Source organism: Eretmochelys imbricata, chromosome 2 (assembly GCF_965152235.1).
Source record: "Eretmochelys imbricata isolate rEreImb1 chromosome 2, rEreImb1.hap1, whole genome shotgun sequence".
NCBI lineage: Eukaryota > Metazoa > Chordata > Testudines > Cheloniidae > Eretmochelys > Eretmochelys imbricata.
Genome location: NC_135573.1, coordinates 71,980,595 through 71,998,875, shown reverse-complemented (window position 1 = coordinate 71,998,875; position 18,281 = coordinate 71,980,595). Strand labels below are relative to the sequence as shown.

Genomic DNA, 18,281 nt, shown 5'->3' with positions numbered 1-18,281 from the left:
GGGTGGATTAATTTAAATAATTGATTTTAATCATGATTTAAATCAGCAATCAGGAAACCTTGATTTAAATATTTGATTTTAATCTTGTTTTGCATTTGTATTTGTTAGTTATTTTGCAAAAGAAAGGTTGATTCTTCTAATTGGTTGGTAATCACTGAGACATGTTGATTTGCCATTTACTATAGCCTTTACACTAAAGTTAGTACTTCTTTTTGATAATCCAAAGATACATTATGTCTATTCACATTGATTTAAGCAATTATTTAGCTTAATGTACATTATTCAGATGTATAATTTTTATTTTTTGTTTGAAAATGGTGAATAATGCATTTATTCTCATGATGATGATGATGATGATGAATATTTTACTTCTGTTTTCTGTCAAGATACATTTGGATAGAAATTGGAATTCAATTAAAATGTATAAAACAGTATTTTAAAATTGTATATATTATGTAAAAATACTTTAAACATGTGGATACACAAGGAAAAAAAGGAAGTTTATCAAAACATTTTGCATTTCAAACTAATTGATTTATTAAACAAAGGAAGTGTTTATTTGTAGTTGGAGCTGAGCTGATTGTTCCTCCTCACCATGTCCTTCAAGATTTTAGAACTAGTAGAACTCATCATCTTACACTGAATTTGTATTCATAAATTGGAGGAGGAAAATACACTTTCCTGCTTTTTCAATTCCCAATCATTTTCTCAACTTTGAATGAACCAATCGTTGAATTGAACTAGTTAAATAAATTGAAATGATCAGAAGAAGATACAACAATATCAAAACTGGTCTAGCACTTCAAACTCTGGTTCCAGGTACTTAGCCAGTCATTTCCACCAGTTCAGTGAGGTTTAATTTTCTTTCAAACTTCATCAGCAAATATGTAGTGCTCAAATATTATTTTTGTTAGTGTAAATGATTTTTATCCACTCTGCAAAAGCATGAGTGAAGTACACTTTGTACAAACTAGATATTGTACATGACAGTAAACTATTGGCTTTTGTGAATTACTCTTTTTATTTATGTACAAATATTTTGGAGATGTTAAACTCAGTTTCCTTCCTTTGGTTGGATATACTAGTAGATGGCTATTCTTATCTCATGAGCAGATGGATTAAGTATCCAGCAGTTAATTATCTGCCACCAAAGTATATGCTCTCATTGAAGCTAACGGCAAAAGTTTTCTTAACTCGTAACTCATGAGCAGGGTCAGGCTCACAGCATTTTAAAAAGTCAACGTTTGCCAACTGTTACAAGTAATTGTGATAATTGCATATCCTCTTTGTGATAACTGTTGGAAATATTGAGTTAAGTTATGGTGACTCCATTACTAATAACCCATCTAGGAAATATCAATTAATTTGCTTTATAATGTGGGCGTTGCTGATAATACAATTTGGAAACTAAGCAAACTTTTCTCTCTGTTCCTTCCTTTGAAGACAAAGACAGGGATTTGTTTGCTGCAGGATGGTAATCAGGAGCCTTTCAAAGTGCGACTGCACTTAGCCAAAGATATTTTGATGATCCAGGAGCAGGATGTGATCTGTGTGTCTGGTGAGCCTTTCTATTCTGGTGTAAGTAGTCTTTTATTCCTTCCATTAAGGATTATTTTATAAATGAAATAACAGTGTATATATTTTATAATTCACCCAACTTGGTCTTCCCTTTGATGGAGCTATGTCTAAGTATATGCAAATATACTACAGTTAATACTTACCAGTACTGGTCTAGGAAGTAGCTGTAAGGTGTGCCCTTCACTACTCAGTCATGCGGTATTGTTTGAATGCTGAGACCGTCGTATTTTGGATAACATATAAATGATATAGCTAATGTTTTTCCATGTGATACTGTATGATCCAGATCCTTGAGAGCAATTGCATATGAGAGTAGCTGCTTTAAAGTCAATGGACTAATCACATTCTAAAAGTTATGCATGTTGTTAGATGCTTTGATGGATCAGGCTCTATGAATGGTGCTCTCTGCTGCTATTGGTTCCATAATATATTACCATGACTCTGGACTTTATTTAGGTTCAGTGTCCATGCAGTGGCTATCACTTTGAGTTCAACTAGAACAGTGTATTATTTTAGGAGTCATTAACTCCCCTTCAGTACTGTAACCACTGAGTCATCCATGTATGATGTATTACCATAGTTTTAGTTACGACAGTTTGTTGTTAGGGGATAGAAGTGCCGGAAGTAGTCTCACTTAAAAGTACAGAAATACTCTCATTTAAATGACATATTGACTTTAATAGGCATGAAGTAATGTGGTTCTATAGTTTAATGATATGCTATAGAAATTACTTTAGAGACCTATAGAATTTGTTAGTTCAAAAACCTAGAGTAAGGATGTTATTCTATAACTGACAGACTTCTATACCTGGGATATATATTTTTATTACATTTTAGAAGATGGTTCCAAAACTCATGAAACCCAGTTACTATTCATTTCTATTGACTTTTCCATACAGACTATAATTATATTTTAAGAGATTTTTTTAGGTTTACTCCCAACAATTATAAATGCTTTCTTCTCCCATTCCGCTAAGTGAAGCTATCACAAGGTTTCATGTAACATCTTGTGAGAGAGAACTACACAGTGTCTGTATCTGTCAATTTTCTAGGACTGTTGTATGTATTAATTAATAATCATTGCTGTTGTTCCTCTATATTTTATAGCATCTCTAAATAAAATTGTAATAACTGTCACATTCTGGGGTTCAATCCAGACTAGCAAGGGGTTGTGTTACCACCTTCCCCGTAACCTTGTGTGCCCTACAGTGCTTTGCTGTTGTGGTTCCCAACCTGGGCTGCTCCCAACCCACCTACCAGCATGCAGGTCACACCCTGAGTGTCTGTGTGCTAGACAGCCCTAGTTTAGCAGTTCTGACTCTAGCAGCCTGTCTACAGTCCATAGTTCCACTCTGGTTTCCATTAGCCTTAGTTACTACTTGCAGGGTGACCTCAACACACTTCCAGCCCCCAATTTTCCCAAAAATCTGTATTCTGCAATGAGTAGCCCTCTCCTGGACCGTTCAGATATTAAGGCTCATTGCCCCTTTAAGGAGTAAATATGCAACAGTTTATTACATAAGCTGGAGTTACCAAACAGTTCAGTTCAAACACAGTGCTAGATTGACCTAGATTAAAAATAAAACAAGTTTATTACCAAAAGAAGATAGGATTTAACATGAATTCAACTATAAGAGAGAAGGTTAGAAATGGTAGCAGCAAATAAAAATTCATTTAACAGTCGAAAACTTCATCTAACAAGTTTTGGTTTAAGGCTTTGTTGAAGATGGCCTTTCTCCCCACAGCCTTCCAGCAAGATGGTGACTGGATCTCTCCCAAAGGCTCAAAGGTGCAGCTGTCTTTTCCAGCCTTATTTATCTCTCCTCATATGGAAGCTGTTCCATACCCCTAATCTTTTTGTTGCCCTTTCCTGTACCTTTTCCAATATATCTTTTTTGAGATGTAGCAACCAGATTTGCACACAGTATTCAAGAGGTGGGTGTGCCATAAATGTATATAGAGGCAATAAAATATTTTCTGTCTTGTGTAGGGTGCTTTGAGTCAGACCTCCTCCATTACAAAGCTGCAGGAAGGTTAGCCACTGGCTGACCCGGAGACAGTAGGTTAAAGCCCTCTTCCCCAGACAGGGAATTTGCCAACATATTTTATTTTCCCTTTTACATGTACAATTTCCATATCATATTTTTAGAGTATGATGCTCCACCATAGTAGCTTAGAATTGGAGCTTTTAGTTTTGTGTATCCTGACTACTGGAGAATGGTCAGTTAGTACCCTGAATTTTCTGTTAAAAAGATATGGCTGTGACTGTTTGACTGACCACACAATGACATAACATTCTTTCCCTATGACAGAATAATTCAGCTCAGTGGGTGTCAGTTTCTTCCTTCAGGAAACAATGGGGCATTTCTTCTTGTTCTCCCCAAGTGCATTAGTACCGTCCCTAAACCAGTGTCTGATGCAGCCATACACAGCGCAAACATTTTGTCAAAGTCAGAACAGGCTTTTCAGACAAGAAGACATTCAAGGTTTGACCTTCATGCTGGTAGGCTGGTTGTGAGTGGCCCATATTCAGAGCTACAACAACCAAACATTGTGAGGCATCTGCAGTTACAGGGCCGGTGGTGACACAGTCCCTAACCGGTCTGGATTGGAGCCGACCTTCCTGAACCGTGACACCTTGTCACAATAACAATATAAAAAGCACATACCAAAAATCAGCCAACAAAATGTCATCAGTACTAAAATAACTCCCCATGATCTCTCCACAAAGTAAATTACTCTCCTCTCTATACCCACCCTCTGAGAAAAAAAAGTCTTTGGTTGAACTATTGAGAGGCGTATGGGAAACAGATTAAAGGGAACAGGGGTGACTAAATCACCTTCACTTCTTTAAAGATCTCAATATGAGTAAATAAATAGGCTTCCCTATATGCACTGAAAGGATATGGACACAATCTCTATGAACAGCTTGGTTATTTGCATGTGTGGTGTGATTTCAGCTTTTGGCTGTTCAGTCCTGTATGAATGAAATGTGTACATCACTGTTTGCTGATGTTGGTTTGTGTACTGTATGAGGAGTGTGGCTGTCACTTTTATCAACCATGGAGTGCTGTATAAAATCTGTGGCTGTGCCTTCCATTTCATAGACTACCCTCAGCAGCACATTGAGCCTCCATGAACCCAGGCAGAAGGGAGCATAAGTTCAAACTCAGGCTTTGGTTGTTCCCTTAATAGCACCACACTGCAGCACTGTCCCTTCACCAGGACAGTTCTGGGTGTATTTATTAAAAGATTTTATCACTTCCAAAATGACTTTCATTAATATGCTGTGACATCTATTACTTATGCTGAACTTGGCATTTTAAATAACTTCATGACATGCATATTTAATATTTTTCATTAAACATGAAGGCTCTCCCTTACAATTGTTGTCTTCTGTCTTTTCAGAAGATTATTGTAAAAGTTAGCAAATGATTTGCTTAATTGATTATCCTGCCCCAGATTAATTGCATAGTTTATATCAATATGCATGTGCTATATATCAATGTGGTGATGAGGATTTTCTATTCTCTTGGCAGTGCCACTGTGGGGCTAGACACTTTTGAGCCCTTTACCCTGATTTCGTCTGGGATTAAGACAAGGTACTAAATCAATAGGTTCGTTCTAACTAAGGATGATAGACATTTCACAGATTGTTAACTATCCTTTTGTCATAGGCCATTTAAATCATCTTGAATCATGTGCTCTAGTTGTCTAAGCTGATTAAACTGGTCCAGTGGGGCTCCTCTTCTTTTACTTGTCAGATTTTGTTTTGTTTTGTTTAGTTCTTGATGAGTGTTGGGTATTCTTTGCATGTCATTCTAGTTAATATGAATGATCTAAGCCTTTTTAAAAACATGGGTACTATAAATGGATGTGTTCTGGTCTGTTTCCAACACTGAATCATTTATAAAATGTACTATAAAGGAAAAAAATATTTATTGTATGTGAAGAACAATAATACAATTAAACTTTTCAAACCAGTAGACATAGTAGCTTGTGATCCTTTATAAGTACATATTTAAAATTAAATTTAAAATGCATGTTAGGATCAGATTATGCTACCCTTACAAATGGAATAATACCTTCCTTTGGTCCCAACTCAGCAACTTTCTTATTTAGGAAGTCAGTGTAAGCACATTCTTAACTTTAAAGTGAAGAATATGTTTACATGTCTTCCTGTATAGTGACAAACTTCAGCAGGTGTTTAAGTGATTTCCTGAACTTGATCCTCCAGGAACAGTACCATAGAAATCAATGGGACTAGCTGTGCATTGAGGTTGTCAAGGTTCCTCCCCCACTCTGAACTCTAGGGTACAGATGTGGGGACCTGCATGAAAAACCTCCTAAGCTTATCTTTACCAGCTTAGGTCAAAACTTCCCCAAGGTACAAAGTATTCCACCCGTGGTCCTTGGAATGGCCGCTACCACCACCAAACTAATACTGGTTACTGGGGAAGAGCTGTTTGGACGCATCTTTCCCCCCAAAATACTTCCCAAAACCCTGCACCCCACTTCCTGGACAAGGTTTGGTAAAAAGCCTCACCAATTTGCCTAGGTGACTACAGACCCAGACCCTTGGATCTTAAGAACAATGAACAATCCTCCCAACACTTGCACCCCCCCCTTTCCTGGGAAATGTTGGATAAAAAGCCTCACCAATTTGCATAGGTGACCACAGACCCAAACCCTTGGATCTGAGAACAATGAAAAAGCATTCAGTTTTTTACAAGAAGACTTTTAATAGAAAATAGAAGTAAATAGAAATGAAGAAATCCCCCCTGTAAAATCAGGATGGTAGATATCTTACAGGGTAATTAGATTCAAAAACATAGAGAACCCCTCTAGGCAAAACCTTAAGTTACAAAAAAGATACACAGACAGAAATAGTTATTCTATTCAGCACAATTCTTTTCTCAGCCATTTAAAGAAATCATAATCTAACACATACCTAGCTAGATTACTTACTAAAAGTTCTAAGACTCCATTCCTGTTCTGTCCCTGGCAAAAGCAGCATACAGACAGACACAGACCCTTTGTTTCTCTCCCTCCTCCCAGCTTTTGAAAGTATCTTGTCCCCTCATTGGTCATTTTGGTCAGGTGCCAGCGAGGTTACCTTTAGCTTCTTAACCCTTTACAGGTGAGAGGAGCTTTCCCCTGGCCAGGAGGGATTTCAAAGGGGTTTACCCTTCCCTTTATATTTATGACAGAGGTACTACCTCATATGAGTGAGTGGCTATTAGAAAGTAGGCCTTAATTAAGTCCGTTTAATGTTTATTGCAGAAGAGGTTTTAATTTCAAAGTGCTGGGGAGATATGAAGGAACCCTGTACCTTCTTTTGTTGTGTAAGGTTTCGAATATGTGGCTAAAACAAAATTTATTTTTAAAAATCAACTGAATGGGAATAAAGTAGCACTAATCTTTCAAGAGAAGTTTTCCTGTCCTCTAGCACCCTGTACTAAATGTATTAGTGTTAGGTAAGAAAGTTTTGTGAAACTCAAAGGGCAGAGGGTGGTAGCTTCACTAACCTAACTGACTCTCCTAGCCAATAGTTTTTTCTAGTGGTACTCATGGTTACCTGGGGTGAGAAAAATATAAAACTATGATTGATGATTATTAGGTAAGCTACATCCAGAAAAAAAAAATGCTTTTCACAGTACTGGACTATCACAAAATGTCAGTTTATGATGTGGAACAGCATTGCAATCTTAAAAATAAGGAGAAGTACTTGCAGTTGGTAGAAACTTCCATGACTGCTGAAGACCCTGTCTGAGTAATAATCAGGATAATTACTCCTTTTTATTAAAAAACCCAACCAAATCAAAACTAAACAATATAAAACAAACAAACCCTCAGTTATGTCATACTATTTATATAAGCATAAGAGTCATTCTTTGCTAGCAGATTGCTAGAATGGCAATGAACTTAAACTTGCAAGAGACTGTCTACTTGCTGTTCAAAGAAAAAGAAAAGAAAAAAGAAAAGGCAAAATATTGCACAGATGGTACAAGACCCAGGCCTCTTAAGATCAGCTCTTAAGTCCAAAGTCCAATCTATTCAGGCATGCAGATGGATAGCCTGCTTTAAGATAAATTGTAATAAATTGTTCTCCTTAACCACTGAGTATAGGACCAGAAGTAATGGGCTTAAACTGCAACAAAGGAGATTTAGGTTGGACATTAGAAATAACTTCCTAACTGTAACAGTAATTAAGCACTGAAAGAAATTACCTAGGGAAGTTGTGCAATCTCCATCACTGGAGGTTTTCAAGAACAGGTTACACTAATGCCTCTCAGGAATGGTCTAGATAATACGAGAGGAATGGTCTAGATAATACTTCTAATACCCCTCATTGTGGGGGACTGGACTAGATAACTGTAGTGAGGCAGAGTGGTCTCTCTTTGGACTTTCCATGGTACATGGAGCCAAACTCACCTCACCTCACCCCCTCGCCGGAAGTACCAAAGTATAGAGGAAGGGCCCTGCAGCTCAGTTGAGGTTGCACCAGAGGAGGAGGCAGATGTCTCTTATAGGGAGCCGAGCCTTCTATGGGACTCTGAACCAGCAGCTGAGCAGATAGTGCCCTACTAAGTGAAGAGACAAAGGACCCCCAGAAGTGGCAGCCAACCAGCTCAACATGGTGAGACAGAACCCCAGCTTGACAGAGCAACTCCAGCTAAGTGGGGTAGAAAGCAACTTGTGCTGCTGGAAAGCGAGGCAGCAGATTTCGGTTTCCCCACCAATCCAGTGGTGGAACCCCCTGCCACTAACAAGAACCTGGGCTGGGACCCAGTGGAGTAGGGTGGGCCCAGGTTCCCCCTACCCCCTTTTCCATTTCCCCACATCTGGGGATAGGCAACACACTCACTCTAGGCCTGAAGGCCTGTGCCTTGATTGTTGTTTGCCCCACCCAGGACTCTGTGGGCTTTAGACTGTTGATTGCTGTCTGACTTAGCCAGCAGGCTCTAGGCTAAAGACTGCTTATTGCTCTACCCTGCCTGGGGGCCAGAACTCCAGACTGTTAAATGTTGTTTGCCACAGCCAGGAGGCTGCAAGCTATAGACTGCTTGTTGCTTGGCCCCAGCCAACAGGGCCCGAGCCCACCTACTGTTGCCTGATGCAGTGAGATAAAGTGCTTTTCCTCCCAACTTGAGAGTGAGGGACTACTATAGTAACCTATCAAGATCCCTTCCAGTTCTACATTTCTATGATTCTATAAGATGGCTGTACTGAGAGTGGATACATTGAGGGCCAAGGGAGAAAATAAGAAAAAAAGTAAAACCCCTTGATACAGTTTGTATTTGTTATAAATCATGGCTATGCATCCATAGAATTATGATTTACGTTTTATGAATTTAAGAATTCCAAGACCAACATTGTTAAGTTAAGCAAATGAAAATTCATAACATCCCAACACTTCAGTAGCACATCTGAAATTACAATAAAAGAGCTATAAAGCATAATTGTAACCGGAGTGGTCTGTTCTCATTAAGGATGGTAGAGCCAAGGGGCTAGCCAACCCTTAGTTCATGGCATGGTCCTTTAAGGTTTGGGGAGTTCTGATGTATGCAAAGGCCTAGGAAATGACAGAGGCAGATACTGGTGAAGAGGAAGTAGTCTTGGAAAATATTTAGTGTTTGAGGGAGAAATCCTGTTACTGTCCCTTTAGGGCCCAGGATTAGCACAGGATGGGGCAAGGCTCCCCTCTCTCCCAGTCAACTGTGACGAGCCCTGAGAAGGAGGGCAAGATAAATGTGGGAAACTGAGCCAACATGTGGAGAAGCTAGCTGAGATCTGTAGCTGGCCTGAAGTACAACCCAGCTCCTGGAGAAGGCCTGGAGACTCCTGAAAGTCAGGTTGGAATCCTACCTGAACCCTTATACACACCCCATAAGGGCTTGGACTTCAAGGGCTAAAGAGGGGCTAAAGTTTGTATTCTAAAAGAGTTAACAAATCTTATACCCCACAAAAGGGGTATCTGTTTGAGGTGTTCAGGTCTGAATAAATGATTGAAAGAACCAAGAGGGAGTTGAGGACAACACATTTCCTGGGCCACAAGAAGGTGTGCTTGATGGTGGCATCCTACAACAACAGTACTTTATGAAAAACACTAATTCACCAAGATGAGGAGCCACCAAGTTCTGTAGCATCGTTCTTGTTGTTTCTGTAATAGATGTTGTTGAATTACTAATTCTTACCGTGAAGGAGTTTTTTGCTGAAGTGCATCCCCATGCCAGTCCAGAAAATCAACAATATGAAAACCGAATACTCTAAAACAATGGATGTTTTAAAGTATTTCTTCTTTTTTGGTAAGACTGCTATGAAAACAGTGTGTTCAGGCTGACAAAGTATTGCTATAATTCCGCAATACGAGACATTGATTACTGGTATTCTGTAGTGCTTTTCTGAAGTTCTGGGGTTCACTGAAAAGTCCTAGGGTAGTCTGAAATGGTAGTTCTTGGACTTATTCTAATTGTTAAATTATCACAGTAAGTATTACTGATGGCTGTTAGTGATTTTCTTAGATTTGGTGGCAGAGTTACTGCTTTAAAATCCAAAGGGCATCTGTTCAAATACCACCAGAGTTCAAATTCTTTCCACAATTATAAAGCACAGGTGACTGATTCAGTCTGACTGGTCTGATTCTGTGTTGTTGCATAGTAAGCTATAATTAAATATCGGTAGGTACATTTTTGCAGCATTCTGTGAATTTTAATTTTGTTTTCCATGAGTATTTGAGTGTGGAAGCTTAAAAATTATGTATGTATCAATTATGTACATATGTATGTAGCCCAGTGAGCTAGTTTGCCTTTGCATTATATTCTGCTTTGCATTATATTCAGCAGTAATGCAAGAAACCTACAGGCCTGTATCCTGTAATCTGTTAGCTTCAGCAAGTTAGCATGAGGCTTGAGGCCTATGAACTTTGAACAGATAAACTTTGCACAGATAAATGGCCCAGCAGAAAACCCGAAGTATTTGGGGAGCTGAAAATAGAGTTTAAGGGGAAGTTCTGACCACAGCTACATGAGTCCTGGCAACAAACTGATGTACATACCAGGTACATGAGATGCATCTAAGGCTACCTTTCTTGCTTGCCTAAATATCTTTTCTTATAAATTTATTATTTTCTTATGGGTTTGTTTATTTGTTTTATTATAATAGGTTTATAGGTTTATATTAGAATATATTTTGGCTGTAACACAAGGGACCTGTTGGCCACATCCTGTACGTTGAGGTAAGGCAAAATTAGCATACATATGTTTGGGAGCTTTCACCTGGATAGATAGTGATGAGCTAAAGCATAAGGTCCATATATGGCTGCAACCTTTAACATAGAGGATGCATTAAAGCAGGTTGGCATAGGGGCTTTCCTAAATTAATACCCTTTTAAACTGAACAGATACACCACAACTTGGAGATTGCAAAGAACCAAAATAACCAGTTAGGACAGAAATAACAAATGTGATACCTGACCACAAAAGAGCCCTGGTAATGAACAGACGTATATGATAATAAGTTGAGATCACTGATGTCAAGGTTCCTCCCCCACTCTGAACTCTAGGGTACAGATGTGGGGACCTGCATGAAAAACCTCCTAAGCTTATCTTTACCAGCTTAGGTCAAAAACTTCCCCAAGGTACAAAATATTTCCCCCGTTGTCCTTGGACTGGCCGCTACCACCACCAAACTAATACTGGTTACTGGGGAAGAGCTGTTTGGACGCGTCCTTCCCCCCAAAATACTTCCCAAAACCTTGCACCCCACTTCCTGGACAAGGTTTGGTAAAAAGCCTCACCAATTTGCCTAGGTGACTACAGACCCAGACCCTTGGATCTTAAGAACAATGAACAATCCTCCCAACACTTGCACCCCCCCCCTTTCCTGGGAAATGTTGGATAAAAAGCCTCACCAATTTGCATAGGTGACCACAGACCCAAACCCTTGGATCTGAGAACAATGAAAAAGCATTCAGTTTTTTACAAGAAGACTTTTAATAAAAATAGAAGTAAATAGAAATAAAGAAATCCCCCCTGTAAAATCAGGATGGTAGATATCTTACAGGGTAATTAGATTCAAAAACATAGAGAACCCCGCTAGGCAAAACCTTAAGTTACAAAAAAGATACACAGACAGAAATAGTTATTCTATTCAGCACAATTCTTTTCTCAGCCATTTAAAGAAATCATAATCTAACACATACCTAGCTAGATTACTTACTAAAAGTTCTAAGACTCCATTCCTGGTCTATCCCTGGCAAAGACCAGCATACAGACAGACACAGACCCTTTGTTTTTCTCCCTCCTCCCAGCTTTTGAAAGTATCTTGTCTCCTCATTGGTCATTTTGGTCAGGTGCCAGCGAGGTTACCTTTAGCTTCTTAACCCTTTATAGGTGAGAGGAGTTTTCCCCTGGCCAGGAGGGATTTCAAAGGGGTTTACCCTTCCCTTTATATTTATGACACGCCCCCCAAATCTCAGCTAGGGTGAAACACTGGCTGGGATTTCTTCCTGGAGCTCTAGGAAAAACAGAGTTAATAAGACACATGCATCTCTAAATATACTACCAAGTACATAAAGACTAACAATATTTTCCACATCTCAAGGACGATTTTAACCAGTTGATTCTGGGAAACTTTCACGGGAGAGTGCATCAGCCACTTTGTTAGAAGCTCCTGAGATGTGTTGGATGTCGAAATCAAAATCTTGGAGAGCTAAAGTCCACCGAAGAAGTTTTTTGTTAGTTTCTTTGACGGTGTGAAGCCACTTTAGTGCAGCATGGTCGGTTTGCAGGTGGAAACGCCGTCCCCAAACATATGGGCGTAGCTTTTCCAGAGCGTAGACAATGGCGTAACATTCTTTTTCAGTGACTGACCAGTTGCTTTCCCTCTCAGACAGTTTTTTGCTGAGAAACACTACAGGGTGGAATTCTTGATCAGGTCCTTTCTGCATTAAAACTGCTCCCACACCACGCTCGGACGCATCTGTGGTTACTAGGAACGGTTTGTCAAAGTCTGGGGCCCTTAGTACAGGGTCAGACATGAGTGTCGCTTTAAGCTTGTTAAAGGCCTTCTGACACTTTCCGGTCCACTGAACAGCATTTGGCTGTTTCTTTTTGGTTAGGTCTGTCAGTGGGGCAGCGATTTGGCTGTAGTGCGGTACAAATCGTCTGTAATAACCGGCCAAGCCTAAGAAGGATTGAACCTGTTTCTTGGACTTTGGGACAGGCCACTTTTGGATAGCATCCACTTTGGCCTGTAGGGGGCTGATAGTTCCTTGACCCACCTGGTGTCCAAGGTAAGTCACTCTGTTTAGGCCTATTTGACACTTCTTAGCCTTAACAGTTAGTTCTGCCTCCCTTATGCGCTCAAGGACTTTTTGTAGATGTTCCAGGTGGTCTGCCCAGGAATCCGAAAATATGGCCACGTCGTCAAGGTAGGCGACTGCATATTCTCCTAATCCCGCTAGGAGACCATCTACAAGTCTTTGGAAAGTGGCGGGTGCATTTCGCAGCCCGAAAGGGAGTACATTAAATTCATACAGCCCGAGATGTGTGATGAAGGCTGACCTTTCCTTGGCAGATTCATCTAGCGGTACCTGCCAGTACCCCTTGGTTAAGTCCAAGGTAGAGATGAACTGGGCCCGTCCCAGTTTCTCTAATAGTTCATCTGTGCGGGGCATTGGATAGTTGTCTGGGCGAGTTACAGCATTTAGCTTACGGTAGTCCACGCAAAAACGTATTTCCCCATCTGGTTTGGGAACTAGAACCACTGGAGATGCCCATGCACTTTCAGAGGGGCGGATTACACCCATCTGTAACATATCCTGGATCTCCCGTTCTATAGCAGTTTTAGCTTGAGGAGACACCCGGTAAGGTTGGACCCTAATTGGGTGAGCATTACCTGTGTCAATGGAGTGGTATGCCCGTTCAGTCAGTCCTGGGGTGGCTGAGAACGTTGGCGCGTAGCTAGTGCACAGCTCCTGGATCTGCTGTCGCTGCATACGCCCAAGGGTCATGGAGAGGTTCACCTCTTCCACACCACCAGCACATTTCCCTTCGTAGTAGACACCTTCAGGCCACTCAGCGTCCTCTCCTCCCTGGGCTGTAAACTGACAAACCTTTAATTCTCTGGAATAAAAGGGCTTTAGAGAATTAATATGGTACACCTTAGGCTTTCGGTTGGAGGTGGGGAATGTTATGAGATAATTAACAGCTCCCAGGCGCTCCTGGACCATGAATGGCCCTTCCCACGATGCTTCCATTTTATGGGCCTGGAGCGCCTTTAAGACCATGACCTGGTCTCCTACTTTGAAGGAGCGCTCTCTGGCATGTTTATCATACCAGGCTTTTTGCTCTTTTTGAGCATCCTGTAAGTTTTCTCTAGTAAGGGCTAAAGAGGTTCGGAGGGTGTTTTGTAGGTTGGTTACAAAGTCCAGAATGTTAGTTCCTGGAGAAGGTGTAAATCCCTCCCATTGCTGCTTCACCAACTGCAATGGCCCCTTAACCTCACGGCCATATACAAGTTCAAATGGGGAAAACCCTAAACTGGGATGTGGTACAGCTCTGTAGGCAAAGAGCAACTGCTGCAACACTAGGTCCCAATCATTGGAGTGCTCATTTACGAATTTACGTATCATGGCCCCCAAAGTTCCATTAAACTTCTCCACCATGCCATTTGTTTGATGGTGGTAAGGAGTGGCAACCAAGTGATTTACCCCATGAGCTTCCCAAAGGTATTTCATAGTTCCTGCCAGGAAATTAGTCCCTGCATCTGTGAGGATGTCGGAGGGCCAACCTACCCTGGCAAAAATGTCTGCTAATGCCTGGCACACACTTTTAGCCCTGGTGTTGCTTAGAGCTACTGCTTCCGGCCATCGGGTGGCAAAATCCATGAAAGTCAGTATGTACTGCTTTCCTCTGGGTGTCTTTTTCGGAAAAGGACCCAGAATATCCACAGCTACTCGCTGAAATGGAACTTCAATGATGGGGAGTGGCTGGAGAGGGGCTTTGACCTGGTCTTGGGGTTTTCCCACTCTTTGGCACACCTCACAAGACTGGACATAGGTAGAAACATCCTTGCCCATTCCCTCCCAGTGGAATGACCCCCCCAAACGGTCTTTGGTCCTGTTCACCCCAGCATGGCCACTAGGGTGATCGTGGGCTAAGCTCAAGAGCTTGGCCCGGTATTTAGTTGGAACTACCAACTGTCTCTGAGGATGCCAGTCTTCCTGGTGTCCACCAGAAAGAGTTTCCTTGTATAAAAGTCCTCTTTCTACAACAAACCTGGATCGATTAGAAGAGCTGAGAGGCGGTGGGTTGCTCCGTGCCGCCGTCCAAGCTCTCTGGAGGCTTTCATCTGCTTCCTGTTCGGTCTGGAACTGTTCCCTTGATGCTGGAGACATCAGTTCCTCATTGGATTGTGGACCTAGGCTTGGTCCCTCTGGAAGCGATATAGGGGATGGAGCTGTTTCTGTTGACTGTAAACCGCTCTCCGCTGGTGCACTATGTTGGGACCCGACTCTTGGGTCGGGTTATCGGCTGCTGCCAGTTCAGGTTCGGTGGGGCCCTCTGGTGTTGAGGTTGCAAGTACTGGATTCAGTGCTGACACGGGGTCTGGTGTTGGTTGTTCGGCTGGTTCTGGTTCTGGGACTGGTTCTGTCTGGGTCTCAGGGACTGGATCCACTACTGCTGTTGCAGACATTGGCCGGGGGTCTGGGTCCATCACCTCTGACCGGGCCCTGATAGAAGTTTCTGGAACAGAGCTAGGCCTCACAGCTTGTTTAGCCTGGCTGCGGGTGGCCGTTCCCACCCTCTTGGCCTGCTTCACATGATTGGCCAAGTCTTCCCCCAACAGCATGGGGATGGGATAATCATCATAGACTGCAAAAGTCCACATTCCTGACCAGCCCTTGTACTGGACAGGCAACTTGGCTGTAGGCAAATTGAAAGAGTTGGACTTGAAGGGTTGAATCGTCACTTGGATCTCTGGCTTGATTAAATTGGGGTCCACTAAGGAAGCATGGATAGCTGACACTTGTGCTCCGGTGTCCCTCCACGCGGTGACCTTCTTCCCGCCCACACTCACAGTTTCCCTCCGCTCCAAGGGTATCTGGGAGGTATCTGGGCCTGTGGACCTCTGGTGTGATTCCGGTGCAATGAACTGTAACCTGTTGGGGTTCTTGGGGCAGTTGGCCTTTACATGCCCCAGCTCGTTACACTTAAAACATCGTCCAGCTGATGGGTCACTGGGGCGAGGAGGGTTGCTGGAGAACGGGGTAGTGGGACGATAAGGGGTCTGGAGGGTTCTTTGGGAGGTAGGTGGGGCTTTGGGCGGCCCCCGGTAATAGGGTGTGGTCTGGGGTGGTCCCTTCTGGTCTCCGCTCCAACTGCGACCAGTTTTCTTCTTCTCTGCCACCTCCACCCATCTGGCTCCAATCTCTCCTGCCTCAATTACAGTTTTGGGTTTCCCATCTAGGATGTATCTTTCTATTTCCTCAGGAACACCCTCTAAGAATTGTTCCATTTGCATTAGGAAGGGCAAATTTACTGGAGATTCAACACTTGCTCCTGATATCCAGGCATCCCAATGTTTCACAATGTGGTAGGCATGTCGGGTAAATGACATGTCTGGTTTCCACCTTAGGGCTCTGAACCTCCGACGAGACTGCTCGGGTGTTATCCCCATTCTGACTCTCGCCTTGGATTTAAACAGTTCATACTTGTTCATGTGTTCTTTAGGCATTTCAGCTGCCACCTCAGCTAAGGGTCCACTGAGCTGCGGCCTCAGCTCTACCATGTACTGGTCAGTAGAGATGTTGTACCCAAGGCAGGCCCTTTCGAAGTTTTCTAGGAAGGCCTCAATATCATCGCCTGCCTTGTAGGTGGGGAACTTTCTGGGATGGGAAGTGGTACTTGGAGAAGGATTACTAGGGTTTGTTGGGATATTCTGCTGAGCCTTTATCTTCTCCATCTCCTCCACATACTTCCTCTCTTTTTCCTTCTCCTCCAGTTCTTTGTCCCTTGCTTCCATAGCTCTCCTGTGAGCAGCCGCTTGGTGTTGTTCTGCTTCTCTCGCTGTCTCCCTTTCTTGTTCCTTCTTCAGCCGCATGAGTTCTATCTGTCTTTCATGTTCCCTTTGTCTTTCCTCAGCCTGAAATTTGGCTAATTCCAGCTGTAGTCGAGCTGAGGATTTGGTCATTCTAACCTCTCTGTTTTTAACTAACTTTACACCCGAGGTTTAGAAATAAACAAACAAAACTTGGCTGTAAAATTTTGCTGTGCTGCAATAGAATACCTATTCTCTGATAGCGATTGTCAGCCTACAGAAAAAGACAATTCCCTTGTCTCTGCTCTGGGCCCAAATTAAAGCAAAAAACCTCCAACTACTTGGAAACCTGCTTACCCAGCCCAAAGAAAAAGCAAATGGGTAGAACACACACCCCCTATTTACTTTTAGGAAGAAAAGAAAAAAAAACCTCTGGGTTGGAAGACTGTGAATTTCCCTGCAAGAGTTAAGTACCCTGCCTCCAGGCAAAGAAAACCTGCAATTCACAAGATAATCCCCTTTTGTCTCTGCTTGGCCACAAAGCAGAGAAAAAACAATCTGCTTTCAGTTTCAACTGCTTTCTGGACTTCCTTTCCAAAGGAAAAAATAATTTCTTTTTAAAATCTGTATTTCTAGTTCAAAAAATCTCAACTGGATCTCAAAATGATTTCAGGTTAATCCCACCACTATGCCACCATGTCAAGGTTCCTCCCCCACTCTGAACTCTAGGGTACAGATGTGGGGACCTGCATGAAAAACCTCCTAAGCTTATCTTTACCAGCTTAGGTCAAAAACTTCCCCAAGGTACAAAATATTTCCCCCGTTGTCCTTGGACTGGCCGCTACCACCACCAAACTAATACTGGTTACTGGGGAAGAGCTGTTTGGACGCGTCCTTCCCCCCAAAATACTTCCCAAAACCTTGCACCCCACTTCCTGGACAAGGTTTGGTAAAAAGCCTCACCAATTTGCCTAGGTGACTACAGACCCAGACCCTTGGATCTTAAGAACAATGAACAATCCTCCCAGCACTTGCACCCCCCCCTTTCCTGGGAAATGTTGGATAAAAAGCCTCACCAATTTGCATAGGTGACCACAGACCCAAACCCTTGGATCTGAGAACAATGAAAAAGCATTCAGTTTTTTACAAGAAGACTTTTAATAAAAATAGAAGTAAATAGAAATAAAGAAATCCCCCCTGTAAAATCAGGATGGTAGATATCTTACAGGGTAATTAGATTCAAAAACATAGAGAACCCCTCTAGGCAAAACCTTAAGTTACAAAAAAGATACACAGACAGAAATAGTTATTCTATTCAGCACAATTCTTTTCTCAGCCATTTAAAGAAATCATAATCTAACACATACCTAGCTAGATTACTTACTAAAAGTTCTAAGACTCCATTCCTGGTCTATCCCTGGCAAAGACCAGCATACAGACAGACACAGACCCTTTGTTTTTCTCCCTCCTCCCAGCTTTTGAAAGTATCTTGTCTCCTCATTGGTCATTTTGGTCAGGTGCCAGCGAGGTTACCTTTAGCTTCTTAACCCTTTATAGGTGAGAGGAGCTTTCCCCTGGCCAGGAGGGATTTCAAAGGGGTTTACCCTTCCCTTTATATTTATGACAACTGACCTATAGGAAAAAGACACTCCAACATT

The 18,281-nt window shown here is 42.0% G+C and overlaps 1 protein-coding gene across 1 annotated transcript in view; it reads left to right on the top strand.

Annotated features, from left to right (window-relative positions):
• The first annotated feature begins 595 nt into the window (after positions 1 to 595).
• Positions 596 to 18,281, top strand: part of SNTG1 (syntrophin gamma 1) — a 242,913-nt gene continuing 225,227 nt past the window's right edge. The window contains exons 1-2 of the mRNA XM_077808685.1: positions 596 to 619; positions 1,444 to 1,578. Of these exons, the coding sequence (XP_077664811.1) occupies positions 596 to 619; positions 1,444 to 1,578 (159 nt within the window). The remainder of the gene's footprint in view (positions 620 to 1,443; positions 1,579 to 18,281) is intronic.